Genomic DNA, 26,482 nt, shown 5'->3' on the forward strand with positions numbered 1-26,482 from the left:
CCCTTCTCCCCTACTCACACCCTAGCTCTAAAAGAGAGGAAAAAAAGAAAAAAGAAAAAAACACAACAGCCTACTTTAGACCAAGATTTCAACGTGAAAGATAAAGCATATCTATAAATGACCATGTATGGTTTGGCATAGCAGAGCCAAAGTCTGGTGATAATGAACTTGTTATTTATTGAGGTAAGGTTTTTCAAAAGAAGAAAAACTTTCTTAGAGGTTTCATTAGAATGAGGCAGATTACCCTTCTGTAGAGAATAACAAAAACCCAGAATAAAAGCCAAGACAAAGAGAAAAATTGAACTTTTTTTTTTTTTAAAAAAAGCACAAAAACCCTACATACTAAAATTGTACACATCAAGTATTGGTCCAATCTTATATCAATCTATTTACATTAAACAGCACCATGGTTTTCTCATCCAGGTTAGTTAAACATGCCCAGAAAATTGTTATGCAAAGTATATTTTCCTTTAAAACAAAATAAATTCTTGAGAGCTCAAATTCTAAACAAACAAGAAAACTTACCAACCATAGATTATTGATGATATCACCCAATGTAACTTAAGAAAAATAGGTTTGAACACTTTTCCAGTTGTCTGACTTTGAGAGATGTTGCTATTAGTCAATGTGGCACACAAATGACAACAAAACTCTTCGATGACAGGGCGTTACAGTCAAATACCCTCAAACCTCTACCTTCAAATATCAAAATACTCCTTCGGAATGAACGCTGCTATCGTCTCTTGAATTTAGATTCAATTATTAGCAATCCTAAATTAAATGTAGCCACAATCTTTAAGATGATTGCATGAAGAAAGGGAAGTAAAGCTCTCAGAAACAGAAGTTACAATTACAGATATTATATCTAATCAGGCTATAGGAAATTTAATGCCATTTTAAACTTTACATTTAATTAGCAGTTTCATTTTGCCATTAAAATTAATAATAATAGTGCTTCTCATCCAAATAGGTGTGGAGGTCTGATCATTTTCCAAGGAGAGCAGTATAAGCACCTTCCTGCCTCTACCTTGCCATCTCACCGAGGCTTGGGGCTACAGTAATTATGGGATAGCCCCCTTCTCATTTGTGGAACTTCGAAAAGGCTCCAAATTAAATATAACCCTTGGCAGCTTTATTCCAGTCACAGTATGAGAGAATCAGGCGCTCTCATCAGATTTTTTTGTCTTCTCATCTAATCTGCAGATGGTTCTTAACTGGACTCTGTGCTAGGAAAGATGAGAGAGGAAAATTGTCATCCACCACAAGTAGAGGTAACAGTGAACTGGAAAGCACTAACATATAAAGCAATATTTCATCATTTGGTCTCACTGCTGATGTTTAAGCGATGTCCGTAAACACACTAGTAAATTAGGAGTTGAAATTTTCTCTTAGACTGAAAATAGGCACAATTCTCCCAGGCACAGATACAATGGGTTTTACTTACACCCTTCCTGCAGAGTGGGGGAGAAGAGAGAATTTACCTTATTATCTTATAGTGGGAACACTTGCCCTTGATTCCTTGCATTCCCTGGCCCAGTGCATTTGGGGGAACATGCTGAAAAGTCCCAAGCACAGTAGGTAGATGAATTGAAGGTATTACATTGTAGTGACCTTCTAAGCCTGGATATAAAAACAGCTTCATCATAGAGACATTTCAAAATATCTATGCAGCAAATGGACAAGTGACTTTTCAAGTGAGTATCAGCTGAAAATCAGAGATCTGACCGCACTAAATTATTGCCTAGTGTTCCAGAAGGGTGCCTGCCACCAATGTGTTGGAAGGCACCAAAATTTAGTGTGAATGTAAATAAGGAGCTCAAGATATGGGGATGGGGAAAGCAATACTAAAACACAATTTGCCAGTCTCTACTCCTTTATGGCTAAATAGTATTGAGCAAAGAATCAAGACCAGAATAGAAGTGAACCTTGAATACTGCTCTTTTCAGTTTCCATTTTAAAAAGCTCAAGTTTTATAACTGTTATTGATGATTTCTTGAATCTATTTTTTTTTTTTTTTTGATTCTGTATTCACAAGGTGCTTGGTGCTGTTCTTCATGGACATAACATTCTATTTACAGTCCAAATTGTTTAAATACAGTCATTACATTGTTGTTGGCTATTTTAAAATAAATGGTTATCTATTTTTTAACTGCCTTACAAATTAGAAACGGTAATTACATGAGTCTCAAAGGCTGGCTCTTTGTGTTTTATTAATTATTTTTGTTGGTCTCCATCACAGATGGAATTTTTCACTGGTAATTCCTCAGAACTAAATCCATTCATACGGAATTCAGAGCAGTGAAAATAAATTTCACGCCATAGAGTAGGAAATGACAACAACAATAAAAAGGGGCGGGAGGGATCTGGGGACCAGCCAATAGGACCAATCAGTTCTCCACTGGTGTTGGGTTTTGCAAAGGCTGGCTCATTATAACCTGTACAACATAGTCCTTTGGGATCTTCAGCTCTTCCAACTTCATTTTGTCGGTGAGAGGTCTGCCAGAAAAGAACCATCGCTGACTACTCGGTTCCACTCCTTCTGCTGCATGTAGCCTCCTCTTCATGTGGTATACCGTGTCTGTGCTGCGGACCACAAGTTTGAGGTCTTTGCCTGTGGAAAGGCGCAAACGGAGCTGACATTCGTATCCAGAATTAGGTGGTGGCTCAGGAATATCCAGAGTCTCTATGTCGCTCTTTTCCTCGATCATGTTGATTGGTGGTGCCAAGCAATAGACTGGAAGCTGGTATCTGTTTCCCAGTTCATCATAGCACTCTGTAAGTGCACCTTCAAAAAGAGAAGATATGAGTAAGAGTTTCAGCTCAATGAATGCATTTTTATTTATACCCTGCAAAATGCTCAAGCCTCTTGCTAGCTTGCCACTGTAGAGGAGAAAAAAACAAGGCCAATCACTGCCAGCTGCTCATCAAAGATCATCATGAAGGCCCATGGCCAATTATTTGGTCTTAACCTTACCTTAACCAGGACCCTAGCCCCTTACCCTCATGTTTTCTAAGCCATTTCGTACCTAATTCACACTTTCATTAAAAGAGGATAAAGGAATGGGGCGCCTGGGTGGCGCAGTCGGTTAAGTGTCCGACTTCAGCCAGGTCACGATCTCGCGGTCCGTGAGTTCGAGCCCCGCGTCAGGCTCTGGGCTGATGGCTCGGAGCCTGGAGCCTGTTTCCGATTCTGTGTCTCCCTCTCTCTCTGCCCCTCCCCCGTTCATGCTCTGTCTCTCTCTGTCCCAAGGATAAATTAAAAACGTTGAAAAAAAAAAAAATTTAAAAAAAAAAAAAAAGAGGATAAAGGAAAAGAGGGGCGCCTGGGTTGCTCAGTCGGTTAAGCATCCAACTCTTGATTTCAGCTCAGGTCATGATCTCACGATTTGTAAGATCGAGCCCTGCATCAAGCTCCTTGCTGACAGCATGGAACCTGCTTGGGGTTCTCCCTCTCCGTCTCTCTCTTTGCCCCTCCTCCACTGGTGCTTGCTTTCTCGCTCTCAAAATAAATAAACTTAAAAAAAAAAGGTAAAGGAAAAAAAAAAGGACACAGAATCCAAATTTACGAATATTATTAGTGTTTGGACCAAGTTAAGGGGATATTCAAATTGTGCTGGGATATCTTTTAAAGAAATAAATCAGCGACCTTAACAACAACCAAAAAAGCAAAACACAGATCTCTAAACCCAATTCACCCCAACACAGTGTTCCAGAGCAGTTCCCTCAGTGCCTCAACTTCCTAAATACTTAGCCAAAAGTCCTTCGTCAAAGACACCACAAACTGGAGATGATGAGCTTACCAGCTGCTCTGGCTCCTGGCTTATAGATGAACCTCATTTGCACAATCACCACAAAAACGACTGAGGGGTTTTATTTAACCCCAATTAGTTAATCTGTTACAGAGAAGTTATGGGTTGAAAAGGAAGAACAAAAGGGGTAAGAAGTTTATAACCAGATAGCTCAGGGGAGAGAAAAAAATCATTTATGGTTTAGAAGGAGGTATTAATGGCTGATTTCTTTATAAAGCATAAATTGCATTATAATTACCAGGACTTCCCCTGGGAAGCTTGAAAGCATACATAATGAATGTTTTCTTACAAGGTTATTCATATCACGTCCTTTGTTCAAACTGGAACATTAATGTCAGCTGATTGTCAATTTGGATAAAAAATAAAAACATCTACCATATTCAAAACACTCACACAGGCTAATGAGAAGGGGGTTGGGACACTGAGAAATACTTATTAATGAACAAATAAGTCAATGAACTGAACTTTGTGGCCACTATCAATAGGCTGAAAATATAAGGCATCCAAAATGAGACTGGAACAGTCACCAGCCCACCATGGCTTCTGTCTTCTAAATTACATGAAAACGGGTGAGAATTCAGTCTCCAAGCATAACACACGTGAATCTCCCCTTTCCTCTGTGTTTAAATTTTTTTTTTTAATGTTTATTTTTGACAGAGAGAGAGAGAGAGACAGAGCATGAGCGGGGGAGGGGCAGAGAGAGAGAGGGAGACACGGAATCCGAAGCAGGCTCCAGGCTCTGAGCTGTCAGCACAGAGCCCGACGCGGGGCTCGAACTCACCAACCGCGAGATCATGACCTGAGCCGAAGTCGGATGCTCAAGTGACTGAGCCACCCAGGTGCCCCTGTGTTTAAAGATATCATTCAGCCTCTGTGTTGTTCACTAATTAATGTGAATGCTAGGACATTGCAGAAATGGATACACTTCAAGCACAATTGCAGTACCAACGCTATTTATAAATAATGGTAGAGTCAGTTGTGCAAACTTCACAATTTATATAGCCTAGTCCTGAGGCAAAGAAATCTACTAGTGTCTTCCAGATGGGCTGGCCACCAGGAGAACTAGGAGAGAGAACATGGAGAGTTCACTAAAGACCCATCACCTCTATTAAGGAAACACCTCAGATATATATCCCACTGATATTGCTGGGGGGGGGGGGGGGGTCAGTATGGTCAGCCTAAGTACCAGAGCATATCTACATAATTGTTCTGCTAGAAAAACATTCTTTTAGAGAAGCACCATTCCAAATCATTACCTTCGAAATCTAGAGACCAAGATGAAACTCCCAGCCTTGCTATTAACTAGCTGTGCAACCTTAAGCAATATTCTTTAACCTGAAATACGCTTCTCACTCAGCAAAATGAGGCAGGAGAAAATCTCTAAAGTGGTTTCCAGGTTTGCATGTGCTGCTTTGTCGTGTCATGACACATATAAAATAGCAGGCCTGCAAACAAAAGCAGTCAAATGGCAAGCAGAACCACGTCCAGACTGAAAGACAGCTCTTTAGAAAAGGACTAGAGATGTCATAGCAGCTTTTGTACATTGCTACAACAGGAGTGCATGCCAATCTCAAAACAAACATACAATCAAATAGGTACTTTGGCTCTTTTTACATCTGAATGCCCCTACGCCATAGATAGCTGGCTTCTCTCTCTCTTTTTTTAAACGTTTATTTATTTTTGATAGAGAGAGAGAGAGCGAGAGCATGAGTGGGGGAGGGACAGAGAGAGAGGGAGACACAGAATCCGAAGCAGGTTCCAGGCTCCGAGCTGTCAGTACAGAGTCCGATGTGGGGCTTGAACTCACTCACGGACAGCGAGATCATGACCTGAGCCAAAGTCGGATGCTCAACCAACTGGGCCACCCAGGCGCCCCTTCTCTCTTTTTCTTAAAACTAATTTCAGGGGCACTTGGGTGGCACAGTCAGTTGAGCGTCCGACTGTTAGTCTCAGCTCAGGTCGTGATCTCATGGTTTGTGGGTTCAAGTCCCAAATCAGGCTCTGTACTGATGGCATGGAGCCTGCTTGGGATTCTGTCTCTCCTTCTCTCTGCCCCTTCTCTGCTTGTGTCAGTTTGGTCAAAGTAAATAAATAAACTTAAAAAAACAAAATTAAAAAAACAAAATGCTACTTTCAGGCATCTTCTGCCAATTCATTCACTCATTTCTCTCCCTCCCCCACCTTTTTAAGATAATATCATAAAGGAAGAGATTTTATTTATTTATTTATTTTTAAAGCACACTCTACCCCCAATGTGGGGCTCAGATTCACAGTCCTAAGATCAAGAGTTGCATGCTTTATTGACTGAGCCAGCCAGGTGCCCCTGGAATGCAGTCTTCCCTTCTGCCCTTCAGCCCAACAAGTCAGAAATTCAGTTTTCAGACTTAAATCAGTGAGAATAAAAATTCCATGGAAGTGATGCCAGTAGATGGCATATCTTCTTATTCTAGCTCAGGCAGCACTCATATCTATGATGCTAGAAATAAGCTATCCAGACTTCGTATTGTTTAGCTTCCATATTTTAATATTTTGGGAAAGGTAACTTGCACTTCATTAACATGAAGTTTTCTGATTTACTCTTTTCCTCACTTTTGTCAAATTATAATCTGAGTTACAAACATGTTCTAAATAACTAAATAGGGGAAGTCAGATATGATTTTGTTACACTTTAAGCTATAGTTTTATTGGTTATTTTCTCCCCAAATACCTGGGATCCTAAGTTATCATTAAAAACAATCATTGCTGACAATATATATAGCCCACAGCTGAATAGTACCCCAGAATTACCTGCTCAGAGCAGAATGCCTTCTCTGTAGGCCCAGAGTTTTGAACAATACACTCCCAATCCTCCATTGTTTATTAGCCCTAAATCTCTACACTAAAGACAAACTGCTCTAATAGTGTTCTCTAACACACAACCTTTGTAGGACTTCACAAGGACTACTAGAAAAGAATCTTCACAGTGCACGGAGTTGTTGCAGGTACATTTACTAAACACGTGGAAGAGTGTAAGACCCTAGGGAGAAAAGGTTACAAGAGAGCCAACATTGTCCTAGATCCCCAGAAACTTCTAATTGAGGTAAGCAGATACAGCAAACCCACCAGAGATTTTAAGTATAAATTGACACATTGAAAATCAAACAAAAGCTGAGACATCACACAACAGAAGAGTGACTGAAGTTAACAGAGCAAAGGAGGAGAAATTCTGAAGAAAGAGTGTGTTTTGGGCAGGACACGGAAAGGGCATCTCAAGAAATAGGAACAATAAGAAAACAAGAATTAGTACAAGGTAAGCAGGAAATAGCAAGTGATTTTGCTAAGGTAGAACAGAGAATCGATGATGTGAAATGACTAGATAGACAGAAACAGTGGCAACCTGATAGAAAGATTTGGGACTTTAGACTTCGTAATGTAGGAAGTAACCGGAGGTGGCTGATACAGTACATGAGTTACTCATCCAGCAGATACTGAGTGGCTGTTACATGCCAAGCAATGTTCCAGGTGCTAGGGTTAGGCTAGTGAACAACAAAAGGCTGAAGGCTATTTTATCATTTGTATAAAGAGACAATGCCTGGTATCAGGGGGACCTGCTGAAATGACTGCCTGACTACAGCAATGGAAAGAATTGGATCTCAGAGAATATGGTCACTGGCCAGACCTATCGAGTGGTTCTGGATGATGGAAAAGAAAAAGGAAAGAATCACCTAAATAGGAAATGAGAGTGACAGAGAATTTAGGGTTACAAGATTTTTTGCTTAGTTTCTTAACTGCTTCAGGTTCAGTGAGATACTTCAACTGAATTATGTGCAGGTAACTGAAAAGACATACTGGGAAAAGGGTTAAGAGCAGCTTGTAGAGTAACAATCTCAGATGTACAGGTTTGAACATAAAAGCAGACATTCGCTCTAGCTCTAAGCACTTCTCACACATTAACATTTAATCCTCACAATAGCCCTCTATGGCCAGTCTATTCCACTCATTCTACAAATGAGAAAATTGAAGCAGAGAGAAAGAACTTGTCCAGGGTCAGACACAATAAGTGATAGACTGAAATAATCTGATTCCTGAAGAAGTAAATGTGTAACATAGGGATAAAACTACAGGGCTGGGTTCCCAAGTGATATGGCTAATGGGAAGAAAGAAATGGACATGGCGGGGGGGGGGGGGGAGGCAGAGGAAAATTAAAAATTTTTTTTAATGTTTGTTTCTTTTTGAGAGAGAGTGAGAGAGAGTGAGAGAGTGTGAGGAGGAGAGGGGCAGAAAGAAAAGGAGACACAGAATTCGAAGCAGGCTCCAGGCTCTGAGCTGTTAGCACAGAGTCCGAACACAGGGCTCGAACTCATAGACCACGAGATCATGACCTGAGCTGAAGTCAAACGCTCAACTGACTGAGCCACTCAGGTGCCCCACCCATGAAGAGGAAACTTTTAGAGGGATGAAAAGTCAAACATGAATCACAAGGAGCAAGAAGCCAACAGTCCAAATGCAGCCCACCAACACAACTGCCAATGATGTGAACAATATAAGATCCAAGAAGGAACTGGAAGATGAGGCAAAAGAAAACGGTGACTAAATTTCAGTGCTGTGAGTGAGGCCACCAAATGTAGTGACAAAATGGACCTATTACTGTCACTGTCTCACCTACCATATGTGAGGAATGTATGAACAACAGGGCAAAGTTGTAAGATGGAGAGTTTTCCTTAAAGAAAGCCTGTACGTTTAAACACAAGAAGGAAATAACCACTTTGAATGTCAATAATGTAGGCATTTTTCTACCTTTCTAAAATCACTTTTAGCTATGTTTGCATTTGCAATTTCTAGGTTTTTACTCACTGCCCACTGGACCCTGAGGGTATGGTTCATTTAGCAAATTCACTAGTTCTAAAGAAGTTCTGGTCAGGCTTGCTTACACTGCTCACCAAGCAGTCTCAGTGGAAGGACGCTCCTGTCTTTTTTCCCTTCTCCTCACAAACCTATCACAGGCTTCAAGTCCTAGGAGGGACAGATGGCCACCAGGATAGACAACTGCCAGGGAACCACCTCCCCAGGTCAGGAAGCCCTGAAATCTCCCCATGATAGAAAGAAAGCTGCCAAGGCTCCACCTTGTGTCCTAATTTCATACATATTTTCTCAAGTTTTTATTTACCTTCTGTCTAGATGACTTATGCAGATATTCTCTTTTCCTTGGTCAACTGTTTTCTATGGTTATTTTTAGTTAGGCACCAAAATACTTCACAAGAAAATTAAAAAGCTAAAACTAGATTATACGCCAAATAATAAGAATAGCTTTACTAAATGCCAGAACTCTTTCTCAAGCAATGTTTCAGGTTAAAAAAAAGAGGCCTTTTTCAGCCTTTCATTCAAAGGCCTCACTGCTTATCCCTCTATGCTCACTCCTATAAGACTGCAGTCAGTCTTAATGTTTTTACTACTTGAGACTCACATAGCAACATGAACAAATTTTTGTTTTTTTGATTTTTTTAATGTTTGAGAGACAGAGAGAGAGTGAGAGAGAGAGCGTGCGTGCAGGGGAGAGGCAGACAGAGAGGAGGATGGAGGATCCAAAGCAGGCTCTGAGCTGTCACCATAGAGCCCGATGCAGGGCTTGAACTTACGAACTGTGAGATCATGACCTAAGCTGAAGTCAGACACACTTAACTGACTGAGCCACCCAGGTGCCCCTACATGAACAAATTTGTTAAATTTGTAAAAATAAATTTTTACATTAGGCAACTTTTGGAGATACGAAAGGTTATCTTGTGATAATGGTTTCATGGTGTATACATGCCAAAGCTGATCAAGTTGTACACTTGGGGCGCCTGGGTGGCTTAGTTGGTTAAGCATCCGACTTCGGGTCAGGTCATGATCTTACAGTCTGTGAGTTCGAGCTCCGCATCGGGCTCTGTGCTGACAGCTCAGAGCCTGGAGTCTGCTTTGGATTCTGTGTCTCCCACTCTCTCTCTGTCCCTCCCCCGCTCATGCTCTCTCTGTCTCTCAAAAATAAACATTAAAAAAAATTTAAAAATATGTGCTGTTAGTATACTTCAATATACCTCAATACAGTTGAAATTTTAATATTTAAAATACACTGACAATCTGATATAGAAAACTGTCCTCCCAAAATTAATTAAGTGGGCAATGTCCTGGAACTACAAGGCTTTTGTCACATTGGGGGTCTCTTCCAAAGCTTGTAGAAATACTGTCTTTATTCTGAACTTTTCTTTCTTTCTTTCTTTCTTTCTTTCTTTCTTTCTTTCTTTCTTTCTTTCTTTCTTTCTTTCTTTCCTCCTTCCTTTTCCTTCCTTCCTTCCTTTTCCTTCCTTCCTTCTCCTTCCTTCCTTCCTCTTTCTCTTTTTTTCTTCCTTCTTCCTTCCTTCCTTTCCTTCCTTTCTTTTTTTTCCCTGATTTCTCTTTTCTAACTGACCCAAAAGGCACAAACTCTTTTTCAACAAATGTGACTTCTTATGGCAAAGGAAGGCCTAATAAAGTTGGATAGGAGCACGGAAATAACAGAAAGACTGTACAGGAACAAAACAGTAGGTTCATCCTATGATTTGGGAAGCCTACTGTCAAGTCTAATGGAGGACCAGAAGACTGGAGGAGAAGTAGTGAATCTGATGCAAGGAGTAGCAGCTTTGGAGTTGATCATACTCAAATTTTAATTTAGACACTAATTTTGGATATATTCAATCTGTTTCCCCAAGGACTATAGTATCTATCTCAGAATTGTCGTAAGGATTAAATAATAAAACTGATGCAAAATTGCCTAATACATATAATAAACCCATTGAAAACAATAATGTTGGTTCCCTTCTCACACAAGTTTTAAATCTCAGAACCAGATTTACAGGGGAGAGCTCACTCACAGCAGCATCACAAAGCATCAAACTTTCACAGAGTTTGAGTCCAATGCGTTATGCCTCATGGGGTCCTCTACAAACCTGAATCGCAATGTCAAAAGGACCATCAAAATTACCCTTCATTCAAATATGAGTGGTCTTTTAGGACTAACTAATGTCAAGCTCTCATGCAAACAACACTTTCCCGGGAATTATATTAAGCTTATATCTGGCAGTCAAACACTAGGAGATGCTACCAAGTTAGCTATTAAGACGGTAGCATTCAGAAGCACCAAGTCTAATATGGAACCTGCTTGGGATTCTGTCTCTCCCTCTCTCTCTGTCTTCTAGCAAGCATGTGAAAGGTGGCTTAGCTTGTGTACATTGCTCAAGCCCTCTGATAGTTAAACCATGATTAAGAGCTTGTGCAACATTTTGTCACATATTTAAGGGGACAATGATCTTCAGAGAAGCCTACTGACACAGGGACAATCTTTTACCTCCGCTATTTCAAGGCCTTTGTCACTCTAATTGAAAAAAAAGGGGGGGGGGGTGACAGAAACAGAAGAATGGTTAAGTTTACATTTTATTTTTTTTTTTAATTTATTTTTATTTATCTTGAGAGAGATAGAGAGCAAGCAGGGGAGGGGCAGAGAGAGAGGGAGAGACAGAATCCCAAGCAGTCTCCGAGCCACAAACCGTGAGATCATGACCTGAGCTGAAATCAAGTCGGATGCTTAACCAACTGAGCCACCCATAACGCCCCGATAAGTTTACATTTTATAACTCCAAATCATTTTTGTTTCTTCGAGGATAGAGTGGAAATCATTAATTAATATATTAATATACTATTAACTTATGGTTAGTCATTCAACAGATCCTATATTAATTTCCTGTTTCATTTCTAAACACAATAGTCTGGAGAAAATCCTCTGTCTCCATGTATGTGTAATGTCTTCATGCTTTCATTCTTAAGCTTTATGTTGATGACAAATTTATCAATTAAGCTTATTAAAAGACAAATTCTGGGACACCTGGGTGGCTCAGTTGGTTAAGCATCTGACTTTGGCTCAGGTCATGATCTCACTGTTTGTGAGTTCGAGCCCCACATCAGGCTCTCTGCTGTCAGCACAGAGCCTGCTTCAAGCTCCTCTGTCCCCCTCTCTTTCTGTCCCTCCCCTGCTTGCAGTGTCTCTCTCTCAAAATAAACATTACAAAAAAAAAAGGCAGAGGGAGAGAGTGAGCGAATCTCAAGCAGGCTCCATGCTCATCGTGGAGCCCAGCATAGGGCTCAACCCCATGACCTGAGCTGTAATCAAGAGTCAGACACAATCAACTGAGCCACCTAGGCACCTCTATAGGGACCTTTAAATAACCCAGAATTCATGCACTGCTTCTTTTTTAATTTAAGTTTATTTATTTTGAGAGAGAGAAAACGCGAGCAGGGGAGGGGCAGGAAGAGAGGAGAGAACAAGAATGCCAAGTAGGCTCCGCACTGCTATCGCAGAGCCTGATGTGGAGCTCAAACTCACATACTATGAGATCATGACCTCAGCTGAAGTCAACTGACTTCAACTTAAACCAACTGATCCACTCTGGCACCCCATGATCTGCTTCTTAACGGGACTCTCACTTAAGGGAAACAGAAACAAGGCCTACACATACGCATCCTGCCTACCCATGTCTTAGAGAATCCACTTGTTTCTCTTTAGTGTTAATAGAAGTATACCGTTTGGGGGGGAGGGGTTGTTTTTGTTTTTTTCTAAAGATTTTTAGTGATCTCTACACCCAACGTGGGGCTTGAATCCACAATCCCAAGATCAAGAGTCACAGGCTCCACTGACTGAGTCAGTCAGGCGCCCTGGTTTCAAAGTATTCTATATAGTGTGGGAGAGATTAAAAATGGAATTAACACTGAAGATTACTTGTGTGGTCACTCAACAAAAAACAGAGATGAAATGACTTGATGGTGTTATTCAATTGCTTTGTTACTGTTAAATCCAGGACTTGAGTTCAAATCCCAATTTCAATTCCATGACTTCTAACTTGGAAAAAGGACACAACCTGTGTTTCATTTTCCTCATCTTTTAAAACGGGGGTTGTTGTACGTGATTATTACAGGCATGAGGATTATATAACATCAGTTCAAACCATCACGAGTTATTAGTATTTTATTACTCTTGATTCTCAGTCCAGGTGTTCTTTTCATCATGTTGGCTCCCTCTACATAGAAATGCTCTATTTAAGCTACTTATAAGTGCCTTGACGTTTAAAAACTTACATTGCATTATACATAGTTTGATCTATTCACATTTGATATATTTTGAGATAAGACCAGGAAAAAGGAAAAAAAAACTTCTGGGCAACCTGTATTTTGAAGGTGATTTTAAAAAGTTTTTAAAGAATTACCCTTTTCTACCTCCCATATCCCTAAGCATGAAAAAGGACAAAAGAAATGGACCTTGAAAAGCATAACTGAACACCTGCCAATGTTTAGTCACAAGAATAATAAAGTTGGAGTTAAGTCTATAAATAAGAGAAAAGTGCATGTTTGAATAACAGTGAGCAGCTACTCCTTTTATACAAGAAAGGTTAAGAGGGGAGCTTTTACATTTGAATTGGAAGGAAGATGGAAACCATACTAACTGTAGATGCTAAAGAAATAACCCTTTCTAAAAAATTAGAAGGTAGGAAGAGGGAGTAGCCAATTTTAAAAATTGTTTTAATCTTCTATATAATAATTCTAAAAAGCATTAAATGCTCATCTTTATAAAACAGATACTGTTTCTGAAACAAACTATGAGCCAGATTCTGTGAAAAATAAGAATTAACAACCACCTTTTAAAAAATATGTTATTTTTTGGGTGCCTGGGTGGCTCAGTTAAGCAAGTGACTCCTGATTTCAGCTCAGGTGATGATCTCATGGTTCATGGGTTCAAGCCCCACTTTGGTCTCTGTGCTGACAGCACAAGCCTGCTTAGGATATTCTCTCTCTCTCTCTCTCTCTCTCCTCCTCTTCCTCCTCCTCCCTCCCTCTCTTTCTCTCTCTCTCTCTCTCCCCTGCTTGCGCCCTGCTCTCTTTCTCTCTAAATAGATAAACTTTAAAAAATAATAAAATAAAGGGCGCCTGAGTGGCTCAGTTGGTTAAGTGTCCGACTTTGACTCAGGTCATGATCTCACAGCTCGTTGAGTTCAAGCCCCATGTCAGACTGCACTGACAGGTTGGAGCCTGGAGCCTGCTTTATTCAGATTTGCTGACTCCCTCTCTCTCTGCCCCTCCCCAGCTTGTGCTCTCTCTCTCAAAAATAAATAAATAAACATAATAATAATAATAAATAATTTTATTTTTAATTAATCTCTACACCCAATGTGGGGCTTGAACTCACAACCCCAAGATCAAGAGTCACACATTCTACCAACTGAGCCCGGCAGGCATCTCACACCTTAAAAAAACAAAAACAAAAGGAAAAACCTGTTTATGCTAATTTGGGTAAGCCATTTAATCTGTAACCTAGTTTTAGTGGCAAAATACTGTGTTAGGAATGTTTTTATGATTTTTAGGTAATGCCAAAATAGCAATCAGTTAGAAAAAGGAGATATTCTTTAAGAAATTTAGGACCATAAGTAAAAAGTGTTGTGTAAATCATGAAAAATAAAGCTCTGGGGTGCCTGGGTGGCTCAGTCAGTTCAGCATCCAACTTCGGCTCAGGTAATGATTTCGTGGCTCGTGGGTTTGAGTCCCGCGTTAGGTTCTGTGCTGACACCTCAGAGCGTGGAGCCTGCTTGGGATTCTAGGTCTCCTCTCTCTGCCTCTCCTCACTCGTGCTCCATCTCTCTCTCTCTCTCTCTCTCTCTCTCTCAAGAATAAATACACATTAAAAAAAAAATTAAAAATAAATAAATAAAGCTCTTAAAGGATAGAAGGCTATAGAAAAGAGATGCCAGATACGAGAATCACTAGGAAGATTTTTCCACAATATACATGTCCATATCATCCTCAATCTGAGTCACAATTTGCAGAGTGAAAATATATGCATACATATAATATTCCCAGGTAGTTATGACACCAGCCGCCCTCTTAACTCTCCCTACTGCCATTTGAGAGTAATAAACTAAAGACACCACTGATATTAATAAAGGGAGATCATTAGGAAGCACGGAATTATTTTGTACTTGGACAAGGCAAAAATATAATGAATATGACCTGCAGACTGGAACTGAGACACGGACAGAATCATTCAAAGAACCACTATAAGAAAATAAGGGAGGAAACATGCGGTAGAGGCAATGGGTGGTGGGATGTGTTTTGGTTGTTTCTTTCAAAAACAACACAGGAAAGAAGATAGTTATTTTATAGGAACAAAAGCCATTGAGAAATACATAATTTTTGTGCACATAACACTGACATTAAATACAATCTAAACCAAAAAGTGTATAATCCTTGCTTATTTTGTACACACAAAATCTAAAATAACAGACAAGATAGCAAGACCTATACAAATAACATTTACAAAGACATTTCCGTATAGTTTTCAAACGGTGAAGAATTTTTTATAATATTTATATTGGGAAGATAATATGAATAGGTTGAGATAATAAGATTATGGAAAGAGAAGACAGAGAGGATGAGATGAAAACAAGATAGGAGAGAGATCTGACTGAAAGAATCTTAGAAAGGAGTGTAGGGCCTAAGATCTCTTCAGATTGTCAATCTAATATCTAAGTATTGTTCAATACTCTTATGGTAATACTAACAGATGTAGATGAAAGGGATAGGGATGGCCCAGATATGGGATGATACTAAACTATGTCCTCAATGTTTAGGTGTCTAATAAACCTGTAGCTATTGAGTTAACACAACCTCCAAATTCGATTAGGCATATGCCCATGGGCAATCTCCTAAAAGCCAGAAAAAGACGTTATCAGTAGATAATATATCCAGAAAAATGAACAAACTCTATAATTAAAGATTTGTATATAATTAATACAACAAATTTACTTGTTAATGTCAGAGTTCAAGAAATACAACCATTACCTTCCTAAAGAAGGAAGAAAGGTGGTCACAGATACACAACCTAACCTTACACCTTAAGAGCTGGAAAAAGAACAGCAAATAAAACCCCAAACCAACAGAACACAGGAAACAATAAAGATCAGAGCAGAAATCAATGCCATCGAAACCAAAAAAACAACAGAACAGATCAACGAAACCAGAAGCTGGTTCTTTGAAAGAATTAACAAAATTGATAAACCCCTAGCCAGTTTCATCAAAAAGAAAAAGGAAAGGACCCCAAACAGTAGAACAAATCAACGAAACCAGAAGCTGGTTCTTTGAAAGAATTAACAAAATTGATAAACCCTAGCCAGTTTGATCAAAAAGAAAAAGGAAAGGACCCAAATAAATAAAATCAAGAATGAAAGAGGACAGATCACAACCAACACAACAGAAATACAAACAATAATAAGAGAATATTATGAGCAATTATATGCCAATAAAATGGGCAATCTGGAAGAAATGGACAAATTCCTAGTAACATATAAACTACCAAAACTGAAACAGGAAGAAATAGAAAATTTGAACAGACCCATAACTGGTAAAGAAATCGAATTAGTAATCAAAAATCTCCCAAAAAACAAGAGTTCAGGGCCAGATGGCTTTCCAGGGGAATTCTACCAAACATTTAAGGAAGAGTTAACACCTATTCTCTTGAAGCTGTTTCAAGAAATAGAAATGGAAGGAAGATTTCCAAACTCTTTCTATGAAGCCAGCATTACCTTGATTCCAAAACCAGACAAAGACCCCACTAAAAAGGAGAACTATAGAACAATTTCCCTAATGAACACGGGCACAAAAATCCTCAACAAGATACTAGCCAATCGGATCCAAAAATACATTAAAAAAATTATTTACCACTACCAAATGGGATTTATATGTGGGACGCAGGGCTGGTTCAATCTGGAAAACAATCAATGTGATTCATAACATCAATAAAAGAAAGGACAAGAACCACATGATCCTCTCAATAGATGCAGAGAAAGCATTTGACAAAATATAGCATCCTTTCTTAATAAAAACCCTCAAGAAAGTAGGGACAGTAGGATCATACCTCAAGATCATAAAGACCATATATGAAAGACCCACCACTACTATCATTCTCAATGGGGAAAAACTGAGAGCTTTCCCCCTAAGGTCAGGAATAAGACAGGGATGCCCACTCTCGTCACTGTTATTTAACACAGTACTGGAAGTCTTAGCCTCAGCAATCAGACAACACAAAGAAATAAAAGACATCCAAATCGGCCAGGAGGAGGTCAAACTTTCACTCTTCGCAGATGACATGATACTCTATGTGAAAACCCAAAAGATTCTACCAAAAAACTGCTAGAACTGATCCATGAATTCAGCCAAGTTGCAGGATATAAAATCAATGCACAGAAACCGGTTGCATTCCTATATACCAATAATGAAGCAATAGAAAGAGAAACAAAGGAATTGATCCCATTTACAATTGCACCCAAACCATAAAATACCTAGGAATAAATCTAACCAAAGAGGTGAAAAATCTATACACTGAAAACTATAGAAAGCTTATGAAAGAAATTGAAGAAGACACAAAAAAATGGAAAAGTATTATTTCATGCTCCTGGATAGGAAGAACAAATGTTGTTAAAATGTCAATACTACCCAAAGCAATCTACATATTCAATGCAATACCTATATCAAAATAACACCAGCATTCTTCACAGAGCTAGAACAAACAATCCTAAAATTTGTATGGAACCTGAAAAGACCCTGAATAGCCAAAGCAATCTTGAAAAAGAAAACCAAAGCAGGAGGCATCACAATCCTGGACTTCAAGCTGTATTACAAAGCTGTAATCATCAAGACAGTATGGTACTGGTACAAAAACAGACACTCACATCAATGGAACAGAATAGAGAACCCAGAAACCCACAAACGTATGGCCAACTTATCTTTGATAAAGCAGGAAAGAATATCCAATGGAATAAAGACAGTCTCTTCAGCAAATGGTGCTGGGAAAACTGGACAGCAACATGCAGACGAATGAACCTAGACCACTTTATGACACCATACGCAAAAATAAACTCAAATGGATGAAAGACCTAAACTTAAGACAGGAAGCCATCAAAAGCCTAGAGGAGAAAGCAGGCAAAACCTCTTTGTCTTGGCTGTAGTAACTTCTTACTCAACACGTCTCCAGAGGCAAGAGAAACCAAAGCAAAAATGAACTACTGGGACCTCATCAAAATAAAAAGCGAAGGAAACAATCAGCAAAGCTAAAAGGCAACCGAAGGAATGGGACAAGATATTTGCAAACGACATATCAGATAAAGGGTTAGTATCCAAAATCTCTAGAGAACTTACCAAACTCAACACTCAAAAAACAAATAACCCAGTGAAGAAATGGGCAAAACACATGAATAGACATTTCTCCAAGGACATCCAGATGGTCAACTGGCACATGAAAAAATGCTCAACATCACTCATCATCCGGGAAATACAAATTAAAACCACACTGAGATACCACCTCATACCTGTCAGAATGGCTAACATTAACAACTCAGTCAACAATAGATGGTTTTAGGATGCGGAGAAAGAGGATCTCTTTTGCACTGCTGGTAGGAATGCAAACTGGTGCGGCCGCTCTGAAAAACAGTATGGAGGTTCCTCAAAAAATTAAAACGTAGAACTATCCTATGACCCAGCAATTGCACTACGAAATATTTCTCCAAGGGATACAGGTATGCCATTTTGAAGGGACACATACACCCCAATGTTTATAGCAGCACTACCAACAATAGCCAAAGTATGGAAAGATCCCAAATATCCATTGATGGATGAATGGATAAAGACGTGGTATATACATACAATGGAGTATTACTCAGGAATCATAATGAAATCTTGCCATTTGCAACTACGTGGATAGAACTAGAGGGTATTATGCTAAGCGAGATTAGTCAGAGAAAGACAAATATCTGACTTCACTCATATGAAGACTTTACGATACAAAACAGATGAACTTAAGGGAAGGGAAGCAAATATAATATAAAAATGGGGAGGGGGACAAAACATAAGAAACTCTTAAATATAGAGAACAGAGAGTTGCTGGAGGGGTTGTTGGAGGGAGAATGGGCTAAATGGGTAAGGGGCTTAACGAATGAATCTACTCCTGAAATCATTGTTGCACCATGTGCTAACTTGGTTATAAATTATAAAAAATAAATTAATTTAAAAAATTAAAAAAAAAAAAGAAGTACAACCATTAGCACTACTATTTATCAAGTGTTTTCTGGACTATGGTAAGTAATTTATATGTGTTATCACATTTAATCAACACAACCACCCTATGAGGTAGGTAGTTATAATCCATATTTTACAAATGAGAACACTTAAATTTCAGCAACACCACTGAGTACTTCTAGGTAAAATCATGTAGCTAAATAGCTAAGTTATAAACTAATGGTGAGTTAGAGCACACGACAGAACACAATTCAAAAGTCCACCCAAGAAACACTGTTAAGTTTCAGATATGAACAAGGAAATTCAGTCAAGGGTACCAATGACAGTAATACCCAGAAAGTTATTTTAGACATTTGAACAAGGAAAGATCAAACATCAGTTTGATTCCTTCATACTAAAGCAGAGAATAAGCAAAGAGATCTGAGCCCATATCCAATAAAATAATGCATAGACCCTTGCCTTACATAAAACAGAGCTACTTTGTCTCCATGAACCTGTAAACAGGCCATAATTTATAGAACACAATCAGGTATTCCTATAGATAACTATGATAAGTACAAAGTAAGGGAAGTCAAAGTTCTAAGGTTCTGGGTCTCAGGCTTATTCTACATTAAGGCAATCACACATAAACAATTATTCTTTCCCACCCCCAATCCCCTACTCCCAACTTGCAAACCTATGCAAACAATAAATAAATACTGCTCTAAAAATATAGGCTATAAGTATTAAAAACAGAAGGAATGTAATTAATTATACATATATAATTTATATATTACATATATATGTATATATGTTACAAAACATATGTATATTACATATATAATTTATAATTAAAGTAATTATAAAGGAAGACTCTTTCCTTTATATAAAGCTAGCTTTTTTTTTTTTTTTTTTTTTTTTTTAAGTAGGCTTCAGAGCCCAGCACAGAGCCCAACACAGGACTTCAACTCACAAACTGTACATTAAGACCTGAGCTGAGTTCAAGAGTCAGATGCTTACCCAACTGAGCCACCCAGGTGCCCATAAAGTTAGTATCTGAAGATACAGAACTGAAAGAGGTAACAGAGCAAGATGATGTCCACCACCCCAATTATTATAAGAAGTAAAGAATTTAGAGGGTATTCATGAAAATCAGGACTAAAGAGTCATACTGAAATGACATTCAGTTAAACATTTTTTAAATGTAGGAAGGATAATTTTTCCATCTGTGCAGAAAAAGTGATCTATATATAGTAGGTGCTCAATAAATGTTATTAACACAAGCCTATGCTAATAAGCTTTCATAATGTAGAACAGGACACCTATAGAATATGTATTTAAAATTTCTTTTTAGGGGCGCCTGGGTGGCGCAGTCGGTTGGGCGTCCGACTTCAGCCAGGTCACGATCTCGCGGTCCGTGAGTTCGAGCCCCGCGTCAGGCTCTGGGCTGATGGCTCGGAGCCTGGAGCCTGTTTCCGATTCTGTGTCTCCCTCTCTCTCTGCCCCTCCCCCGTTCATGCTCTGTCTCTCTCTGTCCCAAAAATAAAAATAAAAAACGTTGAAAAAAAAAAAAATTAAAATTTATTTTTAAATTTATTATTAAAAAAAATTTTTTTTAATGTTTATTTTTTAGAGAGACAGAGTGTGAGCAGCAGTGGGGCAGAGAGAGAGGGAGACACAGAATCTGAAGTAGGCTCCAGGCTCTGAGCTGCCAGCACAGAGCCTGATGTGGGGCTTGAACTCACAAACCATGAGATCATGACCTGAGCTGAAGTTGGATGCTTAACCTACCAAGCCACCCAGGCACCCCTAAATTTATTATTTTTGAGAGAGAGAGAGAGAGAGAGAGAGAGAGAGAAAGAGAGAAAGAGAATGCACACATGAGTGGGGAAGGGGTAGAGAGAGAGGCGGGGGGCGGGGATAGAGGATCCGAAGCAGGCTCTATGGTGACAGCAAAGAGCCCAATGTGGGGCTCGAACTCACAAACCGGGAGATCATGACCTGGGCCGAAGTCGGACACTTAACAGACTGAGGCATCCAGGTGCCCCTGGAATATGTATTTTTAAAAGTTTCTTGGAAGCACAGTTAGTTCAGAAAATTAACAGAGATTTGGAAAACTGGGAAGGATACTATCTTTATTAAAATATCTTTATTTGAAAAGGAGTCAAAGGACATAAAGCAGATGATTAAACAGTGAAAAGCAGTGTTCTGAAAATATAGACAAAAAGGGAGATATTGAAAAAGAAACAATGAAGATATAAATGAACAGAAAAGGATACAGAAGAACACAGGTGATTATATACAGGACTAACGTGGAAAAATATTAATTTGAAAAACTAAAGAGAAAAATTTTATAAATACAGTATAAAATTAACACTTAAAGCTCAGCATACCATGAAAAATTTTGAAGTGTTTCTAATCAAAGAGACCAAGCAAGAGGATGTGCATGGGTCCAGCAGATATGTGTTCCTGGAAATACTCAAAGCTAATGGTGGTCCCTAGAGTCACATTCCTAAGCAAAAGAAAAAGGTTCTTCATAATGCTCAGGCCTGCAACCATAGAAAAGTGTCCTTCAAAACATGTGACTTCTATGTTTAGTTTTTTTCATTTTGCTAAAAATAGGCTTGATGAGAAAGCATAAAGACTAAAGAAGCATCCACTGAGTCTCTAAGGCTTCTGAGATCTACATGTGAGACTACTTCTCTAGTGCTCCTAGGAAAGGAATAAAGTAGAAGCTCTAAAAGATTGGGGTAGGGGGTGGAGGGTCCTTGATGAAGAACAAGGAAGTTTCTGAGGACGTAAGTTAGAAAATACAGGTTATTAAGCATTCTCTTTCATGAGATTAAAAATCTCATGATTTTTTATCTCATTAAATCTTTTTTTCATTTTTATTTATTTGCAAGAGAAAGCACACAAGTGGGGGAGTGGGGCAAAGGGAGAGAGGGAGAGAGAATCCCAAGCAGGCTCCGTGCTCAGTGCAGAGCCCCATGCAGGGCTTGATCCCGCAACCCCGGGACCATGACCTGAGCCAAAATAGAGTTGGATGCTCAACCAACTAAGCCACCCAGGCATACCCAAGATATTTAGATATTAAAAAATACATATATTGGGGCACCTAGCTGGCTCAGTCAGTGGACCATGTGACTCTTGATGTCAGGGTCATGGGTTCAAGGCCTTACGTTGGGCACAGCTTACTTAAAAAAAAAAATACACATACACACACACACAAAGTAAATCCACAAAGAAGCAAAGACAAATGTTCCTCTTTGATGGGGGGGGGGGTGTGCAGGGAGGAGAATCATGCACAGCAAGTAAAATGAACACTTCCCATTTGGTTTCTTGTTATTAGAAAGGAGCTGATTATGTTCCCCTTTGTCCCCGAGGACCACCAAACCTACCATGTGGTAATGTTATGTTTGCACCATCAATGATTGCTTGTGCCAGTTCATGATCATTGCTCTCAAAAGCATGTGCTGCAGCCTTCAAGGCATCCCAAATCTCTTTGCGGCCTTCAAAAGCTGGTGCAGTATCCCAAAATTCATCCCTCTTGCTGCGCAGTTGTCCATCTGTCATGGGATAATCACTTTTCCATTTGGGTTTCTCCTTTTTCAAAGGCTGGTTACGACCTAAAGCGACTGAGAAGAAAAATAAAAAGCTGATATGAAAACCAAAATTTATAAACAATGTATTAAAAGTGATCTGGTCAGTCCTCTTTGATTCACTCATCAAAATTATAGCTACAAGTTTGCCTACTAGTCATTCTTTTTTTTTTTAGTTTATTCATTTATTTTGAGAAAAACAGAGCGTGAATGGGGACGGGCAGAGAGTGAGAGAATCTCAAGCAGGTTCTGAGCAGTCAGGGCAGAGCCTGACACGGACTGAACTCCTGAAACCATGAGATCAAGACCTGAGCTGCTATCAATAACCAAATGAGCCACCTAGGTGCCCCGCCTACTAGTTAATTCTTGCATTCTGAAGTCTCCCTATTTAAAATTTTTTTAATGTTTTTTATTTATTTTTGAGAGACAGAGACAGGCGGAGCATGAGTGGGGGAGGGGCAGAGAGCAAACAGGAGACACAGGAGACACGGAATCCGAAGCAGGCTCTAGGCTCTGAGCTGTCAGCATACAGCCCGACACAGGGCTCAAACTCGTGAACCGCAACAACACGACCTGAGCCGAAGTTGGATGCCTAACCGACTGAGCCACCCAGGGGCCCCTGAAATTTCCCTATTTTAGAACTACAAGAGCAAATGAGGACATTAGAAGGTTCTATCCAAAATGTCCATTGACAAGTTAGTAATTCTTTTCAACTCAGTTATGCCTTCTCCCCAGGATGACTTTAAAAATTACCCAGAAAAATAGCAATAAGGGTTTCATCAAACAATAACGGCAGTATTTTAAAAAGTCAAAGGATGACATAAAGAGAGGTAAGATATTAGGAAAAATGAAGTAGCAACATTAGTTGGACTCTCAGGACTCTGGACATATGAAGCCAGAAAGTAGGAACTGAGAAATCCCCAAGAAGGGAAAGACTGCTTTGTGGTGTCCAAAGAACAGTCAAACCACCAGCTCCATATGAAGAAACCTAATCATAGGAGCATCCCCTGCACTTCAGTCAAGAAAGTGTAAATACTTTTCTCTGAAACCTATACAGGAGCTATTTTGAAAATAGTGAGGGAGAAGGTCAGAAATCAGGGCTTCACTCTTTGGAGAAAATAGGACTGAACAGGTGATCCTTGATAATGAACCAAGGGAGAAACTCCTGACTACAAGGAGCAGAAAAAAGAGGGCAAGAGTCCACTCCTCTGTTGCTGTAAAAGGCATCATAGCTCCTTAGAGAACGTCACATAGTAGTAGAGCTAGAACAAGTGTGATGTAAGTTTTTTGCACCCAGACACTTACCTGGCCTAGGATCACTGATCTCACACTGACCTACAGAGCCTTTCTTAATCTTATACGGAGCCATAGGTAAGAAATAGTTTGACAGATGGAAAAATAAGTAAAAAGAAAACTGAAGCTTGATGGAGTCTTGGGTAAGAGTGGGTGGAAAGTAAATGACACAGTGGTGGGAAGGAGAGGGTGTACATCAAAATTCAATGTTCTATATTTAAGAGCAGAAAGAATACTAATTTAAAATAAATTATTCTCAAAATGGTTCTAAAGAGGCCATGAAATTAACCACTCCCTTACTGGCCCAGAGCCAAATAAATTTGAGCTATTCATAACTCCAGTCCCTGGGCAATCTCTATACCCTATACCAAACTATCTTCCTGATGACAGAACTAATACTGCCAAATGTGTCTGGTTTGACACTTGGATTAAACCATGCTCTCTCCCTCCAAACTGCCCATTTTGTTTCAAGGCAGCAAACATGAGATCTCATCTTCTACCTTCAGAACAGCACATCATGTCACTGCCAGCTGTTTTCTCTTAAAACATTCAGTGTTTTGACTCCTTGTACTTTTTGGCTCTGTAACTTATCCTAGTAAAATGCCAACCAGTTGAGTTCTAAAAGGGTATGAACAGCAGAGTAGGAAAACTGTCTATTTAGTAGCAAAGCTAGAAATAGAATCCAAGTCTCTTCATTTAACAGGTATTTACTGAACGTCCACTAAGGGTAACACTATAGGTGTGTGTATCTGGTTTAATTCAAATGTGAGAAACACAATCTATACTAAAGATTTTCCCTTGCATCTTCCAAATAATAAATGTATACAGAGCATTATTCTCTAAAAGGTGTTCACAATATGTCAGATAATCGCAATCTACTGGTTCTACCAAAAGGTAAAATGAAAGGCAAAATTTATTTTCTGCTATATTAGCCTTTAAAGTCAGAAATAACTTAGGGACAACACTCAGTATTAGTTTACTGAACAGACAGTAGAGGGCAGGATACAATAGGTAAATACCGCCCCCCCCCCCCTTTTTTTTAAAGTAGTCTTCATGCCCAGCATGGAGCCCAAAGTAGGGCTTGAACTCAGGACCCTGAGATCAAGACCTGAGCTGAGATCAAGAGTCAGATGCTTGGGCACCTGGGTGGCTGAGTCAGTTAAGTGTCCAACTCTTTATTTCAGCTGGGCTCTGATTGTGATCTCATGGTTCATGAGTTCAAGCCTCATATTGGACTCTGTGCTGAGAGCATGGAGCCTGTTTGGGTTCCTCTCTCTGTCCCTCCCTGCTCATGTGCTCTCTCTCTCAAAATAAATAAATAAAACCTAACAACAACAACAAAAAGAGAAACTCAGTGGTTGAGCCACCCAGGCACCCTGGTAAATGCTTATTTGAATAGGTATCTATTCAACATTCAAATTAGTATCTATTATTCAAAGTTATCTATTCAATAATCAAATAAGATACCCATTTGAATAAAGTTTTGAGTCTTCCTGAGTAGTTCCAGAGAACTGTCTAGCCTCACATATATTAAACATATCAGAGAGATAACTAGTTGTAATTCTGTCATTGTGAGAGAATTGCAAAGCAAAGGCAGAAACAACAAAACCTGAACAATCTCAGTACCTACACCCAAGAAACCTAAAGAGGCCCTCAGAGGGACCAAAAAGAAAAACAATAAAGGTAGAAAATACTTTGGAAAAAGTAAAAGCCCCTTCCTTACAAATATGAGGTAGATTTTACCTCCCTCCACATAGAGAAGTTTTAAGAACTCCCATAAAAAAAAAAAAAAAAAACGTGATGCATTATGCTTCTTAAGGATAATCATTCCAAATCCATTTCAAATCTATATGCTGTAAAGTTCCAAAGTAATTGCTTTATGTAAAAGCAAGGAAGACAAAATAAATGCTTGTGATATCAAGTAAGCCTCCTTTTCTCTGTCTAGGTCTCTGTTTTTCTCCGTATCACAAACATATGTAATAAAGAATGTCTTTCTATTAAATGTCCATTATTAAAATACTTAAGCCTTTACAACATATTATTTTAGTGCAACCATTGAGCAGTGATTTTTCACTAGAAAATATGAGGTTAAAAGCTTCATCATTTTAGTATATGTGCTGCCGAAGCGAGCACAAAAAGCTTCATCATTTTAAACTAAATGCAGTTTGTTGCCTAACTTACCTTTGTTAAATAAACTGGAGAAAAACTGGATATTTAGCAATTAATATTTAGCATAATTTAGCATTTAAACTATGCTCTTATGAAAACATGAAAATATTTAGGGTTTTATGAGGATTTTAATATCTGTAAAGCACTAATAAAAATCATTAGTATATAATAAACTACAAATAAGTGTTTGCTAAGTAAAAATAAATTTGGGACCGCTATATAAAATAAAAAACCTTAAGACATTTTTGCAAAAATACACAGGCTAAGTCTTTTTTCTTTTCATACCTTCTGAATAGAACCTGACATTCTGAGAATTTGACATCAAGTACCCCCCTTAATTTTGAAAAGAAATGTTCTATGACTGTCATGCTCTTCCTATGTGTTCATCGGAGTATTTTTTTAGGAATTGGTCATCAAATGTGCTATGATTTTAGCCAATACTATAAACCTTTATTTCTGAAAATACCTGAACACAGAAATGAGTCTCACAGCTAAGAAGCTATGTTTTTTTTTGAACCAAGTCAACCATTT

General features: G+C 38.9%; 1 protein-coding gene across 1 annotated transcript in view; it reads right to left on the reverse strand.

Moving 5' to 3' along the window:
* Window positions 1-294: 294 nt before the first annotated feature.
* Window positions 295-26,482, reverse strand: part of UBTD2 (ubiquitin domain containing 2) — a 63,049-nt gene continuing 36,861 nt past the window's right edge. Inside the window, exons 2-3 of the mRNA XM_019450318.2 lie at window positions 22,289-22,525; window positions 295-2,785 (exon numbers count right to left, since the gene is read on the reverse strand). Coding sequence (XP_019305863.1) covers window positions 2,388-2,785; window positions 22,289-22,525 — 635 coding nt within the window. The 3' untranslated portion in view covers window positions 295-2,387. The remainder of the gene's footprint in view (window positions 2,786-22,288; window positions 22,526-26,482) is intronic.

This window comes from Panthera pardus, unplaced genomic scaffold, assembly GCF_024362965.1.
Source record: "Panthera pardus isolate Hobbes unplaced genomic scaffold, ASM2436296v1 HiC_scaffold_2, whole genome shotgun sequence".
NCBI lineage: Eukaryota > Metazoa > Chordata > Mammalia > Carnivora > Felidae > Panthera > Panthera pardus.